The 12516-nt window shown below is 44.9% G+C and overlaps 1 protein-coding gene across 10 annotated transcripts in view; it reads left to right on the top strand.

Annotated features, from left to right (window-relative positions):
• Nucleotides 1-12516, top strand: part of LOC147018988 (nischarin-like) — an 84683-nt gene that overhangs the window by 57776 nt on the left and 14391 nt on the right. For 5 of the 10 annotated variants that reach the window (XM_085899130.1, XM_085899127.1, XM_085899125.1 and 2 more), the window contains 2 exons: nt 1211-1396; nt 9448-9576. The exons of 1 other annotated variant lie outside the window; for it this stretch is intronic. In XM_085899130.1, coding sequence (XP_085755256.1) covers nt 1211-1396; nt 9448-9576 — 315 coding nt within the window. Of the gene's footprint in view, nt 1-1210; nt 1397-9447; nt 9577-11769; nt 11874-12516 lie in introns of all 10 variants that reach the window. 4 more of the 10 variants (XM_085899128.1, XM_085899129.1, XM_085899132.1 and 1 more) reach the window with 4 other exon arrangements.

Raw genomic sequence — 12516 nt, 5'->3', positions numbered from 1 at the left:
CGGATCGTCCGTATGATCCGCATAGTGATTTGGCACATGTTTTACGCCGGATGCCCTTCCTGACGCAACCCTGGTCGCCTCTTACGACACAGGGATATGGTACACCTATTTTAACCGGGGTATACACCGATGACAGGCTGAGTCAACCCCCTGGTGTATTAATTCAGTGGCCCAACGGGGCTTGAACTCGGGACCTTTTGGATCCCAAGCCGCTGCCCTAACCACTGCGCCAACACCAGGCTATCTATGTGTATATATATATATATATATATATATATATATATATATATATATATATATATATATATATATATATATATATATATATATATATATATATATATATATATATACTGGACCAAGTCGAATTATTTATTTATTTGTATGCCTCTTTTAGGGCTGGCAGGATGGCCTAGCAGCATGCATACTCACCTCTAAGCCGTCTAGCCTGGGTTCACAACTGTCATCCCGATGTTTCACAGGCAGGGTGATTCATAACTGTTTATACTGTCCCTCTGATGGACATGAAACTGGGTGTCCCATCTGCCAGCATTAGTTGGTGGACGTTAAAGATCCCATTGTCTCATTCACAAAGAGTAGGTGAGCCATCGCCGGCACCATGGCCAAATTCCTAATTCCTGCCCTAACCTTAGTCGGACGTTTGGCCTGGCCAGCCAGTTCGTGAAAGACTTGGGCCAAGCTTCCCCCGGCCAACCCCACAATAATGGGCGAATAATTGTGGCATTGGAGAAGATCTGTATTCCTTTTGCCATTCTCCTTCCCACATTCCATCTTGAGTTATTAAATTATTTGTAAACACTACCATCTCAATCACAAACACACACCTTTGAATTATTTATTTCTTTCTAAATATAACTTTACAATCCACAATCCCAACATACCACCTGTCATTATTTATTTTCATTTACACTTCAACATCTCCACTGCATACATACCACATTGAATTTGTTCTTTATTTAGTTGTTTAGATGTAAAATCCACACATCCCATTTAAGGTGTGATTGGAGGCTGTGAACTCAATGATTACTTGCATTCATGTTTCAGTTTTATATTTTCTTCAAACTAATTATGCTGTACATGTTTGATTTCTTTCTTCATCATGCCTGACCTCTCCCTGGTCAGTTTATATTGCGCCAAAGCCAGCCTTAACTATCAGACTCGCAATCTAACATAAAACATTTCCTTCCAGCACCTGTCCTCCCTGAGCCACCTGGACCTTTCTGGGAACAAACTGGCTGCCCTCCCACCTCTGCGTGGCCGCCTTGGTAATGTACGCGTCCTGTGCCTCGCTGCCAACGGCATCTGTAGTGTGACTCCACTGGTGTGCCTCTACTCCCTCGTGTCTCTCAACTTGGCATCCAATGCACTAAATGAGGTTATGCCCTGTGCAAAATCACAAAACGTGCTCTGCACCCTTCGATACCGGCGACATTAGTATTGAGGTTGATACATGTAGCAGAGAAACAAAATGTAGATTTAATTTAAAATCCATTTTAAAAACGGCTGTTTCTGGCTTTTATATACATGTAAGAGATGTGATTTTTTTTTCTTTTTGTTTTAATGACATTTTAACGCAATGGGCTTGCATCGGCTGTACAGTCGGCTTGCAGCATAACCTAAAAGCAGCATTCATACCACAAATTGCTTTTATTGCATGAATAATGTAATGGACATCTCCTGGTGGTTTCCGTGCGCTGTTTTTATGTGCTGTTTTAACGTACCCCATTTCGTCTCCTCCATAACTTCAAGGCTCATCCTTGGTCATCTCGCTGTCCCTCACTGGGTCCTAATTTGCCTTTTTTTTTTGTTTGGCCTGCTCAACAATGCCCTGACTTGAAACAAGCCGCAACAGTTTCTTCACAATAAAGGGTTTTTTTTCACTTTCCTCACTCGTATCATCGAATACCTGATCGTAATACCTACAAATCGCTGAATACATTGCAATGCTTTCAACGCCCGGAGATGCCAGCGTTACGTGTCTTTATTTAATTTCCACACCCGCTATAACCTCAAGAGTCGAGAATCTCTTAATCTCAGCTGAATTTCAAAATTTAAACTTCCTAATTCATCTCAGCAGCAGTTCCGACGACTAAAAAGAAAAAGTGTTCATTTTTCGAATTTGGGCATTGCTTGACATTCCAGGCATCTTCGGGTGCATGGTGTTTATATGACCGATCAGCGGTCACGAATCACTTGCCAAGCCAGTCATTCCTTATCAACTGTTTTGTTGGAGTGCTTGCTCAAGTGTTTAAGCCACTTGGCGAGTGATTTCCAAGCTGCTTGGTTGTTCGTGTTCGGCAAAAGTATCCACACTGTCACTGAATATATCGATCGACTTGAACAAAGTTCAGGCCCGACTTGCCTGTGTTTGGCCCCGCGTTGTTGTGCGATCCCTTAGGCGTTGGCTCGCTCGTTGAAAATGTACAATTTTATTTCAACATTTAAAAGCTTCTTCAACCATTTTGTTGGAGTGTTCTTCAAGCTTCGATGTCGACAAGCTTCCATGGCGATACCTCGGCTCAGTTCTCCATGGGGACATCTCTGGAGTTAAGGCAAAATTAATTAATCATAATGAGAAAATAATTTTTGCAGTTGTTACAAAGCAATGAATCGATACATCACGCCAGGATAGCTGAGAGCTACGTACGCTAACTCTAAGCTGTCTAACCTGGGTTTGAATCCCAACCCAGCTATAAACTATCATCCTGGTGTTTCCCTTCCCCTCTGTTTAAGGGACTGTTAAGGACTGACGGATTAGTTTTGAATTTAATACGGCATCCCCAGAGTGCAACATGTATGAATCAGATTTGGAGTGAGCCGAATGGGGGGGTGCAAAGATCACTGCATGTGCGAGCATGCATGCAGGCAGGCCTTTGCTCGGTGGATAGCATGGTTTTAAATGCTCCCGCCTGGTTTTATATCGAATCCGGTGGTTAAAAAGACCACGTTACTGTTTGGGAGCATTTTATCGGCCTTCCCTTCCGCTCACACTGCCTTTCCTTTCCCCTCGCGCTACCTTCCCTTCCCCTCGTGCTGCTTTCCCTTCGCTTCCCCTCTTGCTGCCTTTGCTTCCCTTCCCCTCATGCTGCCTTCGCTTCCCTTCCCCTCATGCTGCCTTCCCTTCCCTTCCCCTCATGCTGCCTTCCCTTCCCTTCCCCTCATGCTGCCTTCCCTTCCCTTCCCCTCATGCTGCCTTCCCTTCCCTTCCCCTCATGCTGCCTTCCCTTCCCTTCCCCTCATGCTGCCTTCCCTTCCCTTCCCCTCATGCTGCCTTCCCTTCCCTTCCCCTCATGCTGCTTTCCCTTCCCTTCCCCTCATGCTGCCTTCCCTTCCCTTCCCCTCATGCTGCCTTCCCTTCTCTTCCCCTCATGCTGCCTTGCCTTCACCATCCCCTCACACTTACCTCCTCCCAAACACACTCCCCTCCACCCTCCATGGACATCTCCTGGTGGTTGTAGGTCACTTGATGTCATCCTACAGTTGAGTGATATTCGAATGAGTTGACGGTCATCCCGGTCAGTGGAAAGTCGTTTTCGCCCTCTGCCAGTCTGTAGCTTTGTTGTCCCCAATGTCTGCTGCTTGACCTTGTTCTTATGAATCGCCGTCTTTTAAATTTTAAGGATGGAAGCAACGTGGCGCTCACTGTATCCGTCTGCAAGTAAAGCCAGAATTGAACCCTTCTTTTCCTCACTCAAAACAATTCTTTTCAACTCTTTTGGCATGGTCAATAGTTATTTTTTTGATTCCAATTACTTTTGAGGTACTACTAACACTGTTTTTGCCATCCAGCTGGTCCTATTGCAAGAGGATAGTAATGACCACAGCAGTGGTTTTTATACTTTTCTTTGTTAAATAAGATTCGGTTCAGGTGATCACCTAATCAGTACCTCACTAAGTAGAATGAGATGTGCCTGTGTTGGAATTCAACAGACACTGGAATGGAATGGCTGCCATACATGTAGAGATGCTGATTGAAAATTTTTTTGGAGTGGTCTCTTGTTATTTTTCCAGAGCTGTATATACACGAGGTCCATCGAAAAAGTAAAGGGACTGAGCCTGCTGTGTGTTCCACTTCCACAACTTCAATGAATGGGTTGCGACACAGTCTTTCACAACATTCCAGCAATATATATGATTGGTGATGGTTGACTGCGCTTATTGTGTGATTTTTTTTTTTTTATACAGCTCGTGCTTTACATGTTGTCTTGTCTGAGTCGTGAGCAGAGAGCCAATCTGAAGTTTCTTGCCAAGCTTGGCAAAACACCTTCCGAATCCTTCGCAATGCTGCAGCAAGTCTACTGGGAAAAACTACGTCACGTACACGTACATTTGAATGGCACAAGAGGTTCAAAGAGGGATGGCAGGAGGTTGAAGAGTATCCACGGTCTGGAAGACCTTCAACGAGCAGAATAGCAGATAACATAGAGCGTGTGAAGCAGATGGCGCGCAAAGATCGTCTACTCACGGTGCGGATGATTGCTGAGGAACTTTCCATTAACAAAGACACTGTCTGGAGCATCATCACTGAAAATCTTGAAATGCGCAAGGTGTGCGCAAAGATGGTACCCAAGCTGTTGTCCGAGGATTCAAGACAGCAAAGAGTCACTGTCTGTCAAGACATTATCGAGCGCCTCGAGGATGATCCAAGCCTGCTCGGGAGAGTCATTACTGGCGATGAATCGTGGATATTCGAATACGATCCCGAGACCAAACGGCAGAGTCGTCAGTAGAAAAGTTCGGCATCACCAATATCAAAGAAAGCAAGGATGTCGAAGTCGAAGGTGAAGGTGATGCTCATCACATTTTTTGATATCAAGGGCATCGTCCACTTCGAGTTTCTACCACAGGCTCAAACAGTGAATCAATACATGTACAAGGAGAGCCTCATGACATCAGTCTGGGACAAGAGGAGGGATCTGTAGGAGAACAACGCCTGGATGCTCCACCATAACAATGCCCCTGCTCACAGTGCCCTGAGCATCCGACAGTTTCTGGCGGAGAGGAACGTGCCAACTCTGGAGCAACCCTCATATTCGCCAGACTTGGCCCCTTGTGATTTTTTCCTCTTCCCCAACTCAAGGGGGTGATCAAGGGGACCCAATTTCCTGATGTGGAGGCCATCAAAATGGCCATGACGACAGAGCTCCGGAGGATTCCAGAAGAAGCCTTCTGGGGTGCATCGAAGCGTGGAATAAGAGGATAGACAAGTGTGTGAGACTGGAGGGAAACTATTTTGAAGGGGACAAGCTGTGATTTCAATATATTTTTTGGAATAACATTTCTGTGAAGCCAGTCCCGTTACTTTTTAGACGGTGTGTGTGTGTGTGTGTGTGTGTGTGTGTGTGTGTGTGTGTGTGTGTGTGTGTGTGTGTGTGTGTGTGTGTGTGTGTGTGTGTGTGTGTGTGTGTGTGTGTGTGTGTGTGTGTGTGTGTGTGTGTGTGTGTGTGTGTGTGTGTGTGATTGTTGTTTGTTTTTTTTTGTTACGGATTACAGAATCCGGTCTGATGAATACATCCACACTTCCAGGTCCTCAGACAGTTATTTCCTTCAATGCATGTTCAGATTACTCCCATCCGCATGTCGAATGGGATTTTAAATGTGATGCGTTAAGGGAAAAGAACAGATCCCCTCTCTTATGGGAAGTTTTTTTTTTTCTTTACGACAGACATGTTTACACACATTTCTTTCGCGAGCGCTGGCACCCTTATTTTTCCTCAGCAACGTTTATGCACGTATTTCTTTCGCGAGTGCCGACACCCACCTTTTTTGAGAGTGCACGGGTCGTCATGGTAACCGTGCGCAAGTGGGGCGGGGTGAGCTTGGAGCAGACTCTGCGCCCGCCGAGATGGGCCGAAGATGTAAAACAAATTGGAGGTCCGTTCTGAGGAGAGAGAAGTAAGAGGAGGGAGAAGAGAACGAGAAAGAAAGCCAGAGAGGAAAAGGAGGAGAGAAGCGGACAAGCGAGCCAAGAAAGAAGCGAGAGTTGAAGCACGCGAGGGAAGAGGCGAGCCAGAGAGGAAGTGAGCAAGCGAGCGTGTGGTGCGCATGAGGGTGTTTGACCAGCGCCAACAACGAGACATTTCGTCCTTCCCAGTGCTTGAGCAAGTGAGCATGTGGTGCGCGTGTGGGTGTGAGCAGCGCCGACGAGTGAGGCACGGGTCGGTCACCAACGTGTGAGGCGCGGGTCAGTCACCGACGGACCGTGTGGGTCACTAGACGTCACCAGTTTCGTGCAGTGTGAGGAGCTGCCCCGTGTCGCAGCGCCAAGGTGTAAACCCGCGGCAGACGATCTCGGTGCCCTCCCAGACATCGACTGGCGTTCAAGGCTGTTCACGAGAGGGTGCACGGCAAGGCTGGGTGCTGGCGACGGACGTGACACGCACGCACACATTTCTGGACGTTTTCACTTCACGGACTACTCTCTGGTGAGCGAGACAACTCTTCTCCCCCCCCCCCCCAGAATGATCTGCTCGGTACCCTTGTCTGTGTTTAGCTGTAAGTAAGTCAACCCCTGATAAGCATCTGCTCTCTGTCTCTTTCCTGTCATTTTGATTGATTTTGCCTGAGTAATTATTCATTTCGGTTGCTTTGAAATTAATTCATTTATTTACCTCAGAAAATAAAAAGTTCTTTTTACTTATTTACTTTATTATTAATAAATCATTTGTCGACTTCCAACCTGTCCGTGTTTGTCCTTTCCTTCCATTGGTCGAACATTGTCCGAACCGAGATGGACTGGGAGATAATTACCACATATTTGACCAAAAACAGTCGGCACGCACCAGCGGTTAAAACACTCTGCCTCCCTAATTAAAATCTAATCGAGATAACATTGGTGCTTTGCCGAGGGCACGCTCCCCGCTCCGGTAACCACATGACCTCTAGTTAAATAGAATAATTAGACAGTGGACACTGGAACTCGTGGTTAACTGGGCAGCGTTCGTGGTTTTAAAACAACCCACCGTACCAACAACAACCCAACAACAACCCACAAAACAACATTGATTGTGAGCGGTGGCCCCAGGTCTGGCTCTACTGAGGACAACCGGAGATTAATCCCCCTGAGCCTGAGTGACAAGTTGGTGTCTCGGTGCCCGTGGCCGCTACAATATATTGTTGTAGATTTCCCGCCCGTCGGCGTGCGAACGACTGCGTCTAACCAATAGGGGTCGCTTCGCCCACCGAACGGACAATCCAGTCGTGGCTTTCCAGATCAACGCCGGAAACCAGCCACGGGTGTGTTTTTAACCACACCACAACCTTGTCCGCACTCTACCCGCGCGTTACAGGGTCCGATTGTCAAATGTTCGATTTACCTCATTATTTGTGCGGGTAGGTTACCGAGAGATTGTACCTCAACGGGACCGCTTGGAAACGAGCCGCTTAAGCAGCTCGCTTCCTTTTGGGATAACCGAGCGGGGTATTATTGCGCAGTCCCGTTGGACCCGATCACTTTACCGGCTATTTAAAAACCAACTATATTCCGAGTGCAAGATTGGGCAGTTCAATGAGGGAATGGACGCAACGAACAGGTTTACATTCACACGAGGACATTTATTATAATAAAGCACGTATGCAATTAAACAAGGCAAAACACGTATGCATTTATACAAGCAACAAAAGCACAACAAAAGAACTACAACCGTCTACTTATTATGTAGTCACTTGCACTTAACAGCAGTTCCTACTTATTAAACGGGCCCACGGACACACGTGTACACACACACACACACACACACACACACACACACACACACACACACACACACACACACACCCAAGAAATGGTGGCAGAGGCCTTTAATAACGGGCTCCAGCACGGAGGACAGGTGAGCTGAAACCCAGGGCCTATCTCGAACCTCTCCACCTCGTGTGGTTTTCAAGTTGCTCGGACCCGGGCTTCAGCGAGAGTGAGCTGGACCCAATCGCCGCGAGCTGTGATCCTTCCCGAGCTCCTGCGAATCCTCCCGCGCTTCTCAACACGTGCTGGTGAGACGAGGCGCCGATCCTTCCCGTTGATGCGTCGCTTCCCCGAGGAACCACCTCCAAGAAGAGGTCGATGAGTTGCACCAAGCCGGGAACCAAAATGGAGAACAAAGAGCTCCACAAAACAAGAAGAAGAAGCCACCATTCGCAGCTCGAGCCAAGCAACCGGCTCATCTTCCTTCCAAAACAAAGCAGCTCGAAGCAAAAAGCTCTCCCGAGCCAAACAGAAGCCGAAGCTCACTGAACCACCAAAGCAAAAAGCCTCCTCCCGAGCCAGGCCTCAGCCGAAGCTCACTGAGCCAGCCGAAGCAAAAAGCTTCCGAAGGCCTCAACCCTAACCCAAGCCAAACAGGACCCGAAGGTCTGCTGAATGACTACTCTCTGCCGAAGCAAAAGCTTACGACTCAAGTCCCGCACACGAACAAAGAAAAGATCTCCTCTTATCCTTCCCCCGCTCCCGGCGTGACTCATGACTCATGCCCTCGTGCTCCATCCCCTGCTCAGCCACGGGTGGGAGGGAGTTGTTGACATCATGAGTCACGGGACGGCAGGGTTCTTCCTCTTCGCAGAAGAGGGGGAGGGATGTCTCCATTGTTCGTTCCCTAACTATTAAATCGATCCGCAGCGCATCTAATCGATTTCTGAACATTTAAACGATGGAAGGTGAGCTATCTTGGGAACAAGCACTTATCGACATAGCTGACTAAAGGAACCTGTATGTTGTGTGCAATCGAATTCCAAATTCGTAACTATATATATATATATATGTATATATATATATATATATATATATATATATATATATATATATATATATATATATATATATATATATATATATATATATATATATATATATATATATATATATATATATATATATATATTTAAAATTTATCTCGTTTGGTATCAAGCTCTTCTTCTGGTTGAATGTTGGGCTTTGCTTGAGTGTTGAGCTTTTCACAGCATGGGAAGCGGTCTTCGGAAATGGGAGACAGCAGAACGTGTGAACATCCAAATGCACAGACAGACACCAAGCATCGCATCATATCATAAATGATGTCCTGTTTCGTACTTGCCCCCCTTTTTCCATGGTCCCAATTCCCTTGAATTTTAACCCCTGAATCCTGGGCCTCCCTGTCATAATCAGTCATTCTCACCCTGACGTGCTCTATGACCCTGAACCCCATTCTGTCTCACCCTTATGCAATATCAACCTTGAACCCTATCCCTTCTCTCTTTTGCTTCAATGAAGGGTTAACGTCCAAAATGCCAGCTTCTCTTTGCTTCCCACGGCAGTTAGCGTACCCCGATCGACGTCCTGTTTATTTCATACATTGTTGTTGCTGTCTCCATTGTCTCATCGCTGCAATCCGTGAAATTAGTGCAGTATTTCTTTTCACTTGATGCAAACTCACGAGATCCATGTGCTTTGCACAGATTGCAGATGTGCAGCAGCTTGGGCAATTGCCTTGCCTCGAGCAGCTTTTGCTGGAAGGAAATCCCGTGTGCAGCACTTCGGATTACCGCACACGCTTGCTTGCAGCATTTGGGGAGCGTGCATGTGAGGTGGGACAATGGCAGAGGTCTTTCTAACTTAAACAAGCAGCAGTTTTCTTGTTGGTTGTGTTAAGTGTGGGAGGAAGTGCAATTCACATTGTATTGTCGAAAGTTTAAGTGGAAGCGAGCAAAGAATATTTTGTAGCCAGTAAAAGGAATAATAAACATATTATGCACAATGAGAAATGTCAGTGTATTTTCCACTAATGTAGCTTGTAAAGAAAGTCCTGTAATTGATTGAGGAAGAGGTTTGCAGGGAAACGATCTTCATATTTTGCATTGTTAAACCTTTTTAGCATGGAGCACATGCACACTTGCCACGAAGTTCTGCTCTTGAAAGTCATGTTCAACGGATGTTTTGGTGCACATTATGTAACAAATGGTTTGTTTAGACTTGCCAGCCGAACTGACAAATCAGATAGATCACCATTTAAACTTTATGCACTGACACATCTATGTTTTTGTTCATTACCTTCACCACCGAAGGTGAAGGTCCCTTTCTGTCTGTGTATTACTTGGCAATTTTTTTTTTTGACAAGTATGTTGATCGCTTCCGTTTGTGTGTCTGTCTGTCTGTCTGTCTGTCTGTGTCTGTGTCTGTCCACTCGCCTCCAGCCCAAACCGCTCAACTGATCGTTCTGAAATTTTCAGAGATTAATGTCACCGACCCTGCGACGGTCCCGCAATGAAGTTTTGTAAAATTTGTTCGATCGAAAAAGGTCGACATCGGCCAATTTGAGCCAAATTTCTAAAATCCTCAAATTTCATCCGGTTGACTTGAAAATTGTACAGGATTTTGCATATCAGGTGATTGAAATCAACCACCTATCATTTTGAGGTATCTTTGGTCAAAAGGTCAACATAGGCCATAAGGTCAAGCCAAAATAGGCCAAATTTTTTAATTGTTTCTAAAATTGTCAATTTACATCTGATTGATTTGAAATTTGAAGACCATTTGCATATAAGGTCACTGAATTCAACCACCTATTAATTTTGAGATCAAAGTTAGCCAAATTGGGCCAAATTTTTGAAAATCCTCAATTTTCATCCGATTGATTTGAAATTTGGAGACCATTTGCATATGAGGTCGCTGATTTCAACCACCTATTAAATTTTGAGGTCAACGTAGACCAAAAGTTCAACGTGGCCAAATTTCTAAAATCCTCAATTTTAATCCAATCAACTTGAAATTTGAGGAGCATTTTCATGTCAGGTCGCTGAAGTCAAACACCTATTAATTTTGAGGTAAACATAGGCCAAAAGGCCAATTTGGGCCAGATTTTCTAAATCCTCAATTTTCAACCGATTGAGTTGAAATTTGAAGAGCATTTTCATGTCATGTCGCTGAATTTAGCTACCAATTAATTTAAGGTCAAAAGGTCAACACAGGCCTAATTTCTAAAATTGATAGATAGGACCAAAAACGAAATATATCATTTCTCAAAAATTTGTCGACGAGTTATGACAAAACAAGGTGGATGAGTTGGATTGGTGACAAGAACAAATGGATTGGATTTTGATTCGGATTCAGCCCATCAGTGGGAAACAAAACGTAGACTGTTCCACCTGGCAGAGGTATACGCTCCACCGAGTGCCATTCTACTTTGTTCTGTTTTGCCAAGTTGTCACTCGATGAGTGATTTTTCATTTGTCTGTTTGTTTGTGTGCAGGATATCTCAAAAAGTTGTGGACGGATCCGGATGAAATTGTGGACAGGTTCAGTGGGTGACGAGGACGAACTGATTAGATTTTGGTGAAGATATGGATCCGGATCCGACCACTAGATTTTTTAAAGTGATTCTTCACCTTTGGGAGATCGGACCAAAAACGATATATCACTGTATGGCATGATATTTCAAAAATGTATTGGGCCCAGTATGCTCTCGTGGATCAGGCATGACGTAGCGGAGTTCTGCGCTCCACCGAGTGCCCTACTCGTTATTGTATGTAATCACTGGCTGGGCAATAACAGACCTGAGAGCAAAATGATGCTGTAAATCAACAGGAGATTGATTGTGGTACGCAATCTACTGTGGGAAGCAAGGAGAAGCAGACATTTCAGCCTTTAATGGAGCAAAAAGAGGATGAAGGGTTAACACCCAAAACGACGTTTTTTTTTTTACTTGTTTCCCATGGCAGTTGGCATCCCTTGATCAATGTTCTGTTGATTCCATCCATTGTTCTACCTGTTTGCCAATGCAGATTGACACTAGTCTTTCAGCAGCAAGACAAGTACTTCCATTCTCCTGTGAGCGAAATGGTATGGCCTCATCAGCTGAACATTAAAGATTATTTTGGGGGCAGAGGTGAGCAAGACTATTTTGAGGAATGGTTACATTATGAAAAGACAAAGGAAGATACATTGCTTAATGACATGACATGTTCTTGTGCCAGTAAAGAAAACCAAAAGGTCCATGTTATATCATTCACTTTTCAAGATGATGCGATAATAATACCACATTGCATAAATTGTGTGGTCGCTAGACTACCGTTTTTCTCAGGTTTTCCGTCTGTGTCTGTCTGTCTGTTTGTTTGTATGTAATGGACAGCTCTGGAGGTCAGAGGAGTCAACCGATTTTGATGAAACTTCACTGGTAGGTTCATACCAGCATCTAGTTGTATGCTTTTTAGCACCGTTGCTATGGACGCCACCGTTGCCTAGCAACGGGACTTTGAAATTTTTGAAAAAATCCGAATTTTTTTTTTTCGAAAATCAAAAATCGGCTTCTGCGCTTTTGTGCGCACAATAACCAACCTCTTTGTCAAAAATTTTCAGCCTGGTCCGTCAAAAACTGTATGACTAGTATGCAATTATATAGCGATCACCCATGTCGCCTACTGGCTTGTTTAAATTATTACTTTGCTTTTGGTCATTTAAAACCGCATTCACTGCAATCGACACCCTTTCTAAAGTTTCAGACTCGCTTTACAACAAGCTGGACATTGTGT

The sequence above is a fragment of the Eptatretus burgeri genome, chromosome 10 (genome assembly GCF_056783735.1).
Source record: "Eptatretus burgeri isolate ZD-2024b chromosome 10, Ebu_testis_v1, whole genome shotgun sequence".
In the NCBI taxonomy this organism is placed as follows: domain Eukaryota; kingdom Metazoa; phylum Chordata; class Myxini; order Myxiniformes; family Myxinidae; genus Eptatretus; species Eptatretus burgeri.
Note: the sequence above shows the minus strand (reverse complement) of the source record. Positions and strands in the feature narration are given on the sequence as shown.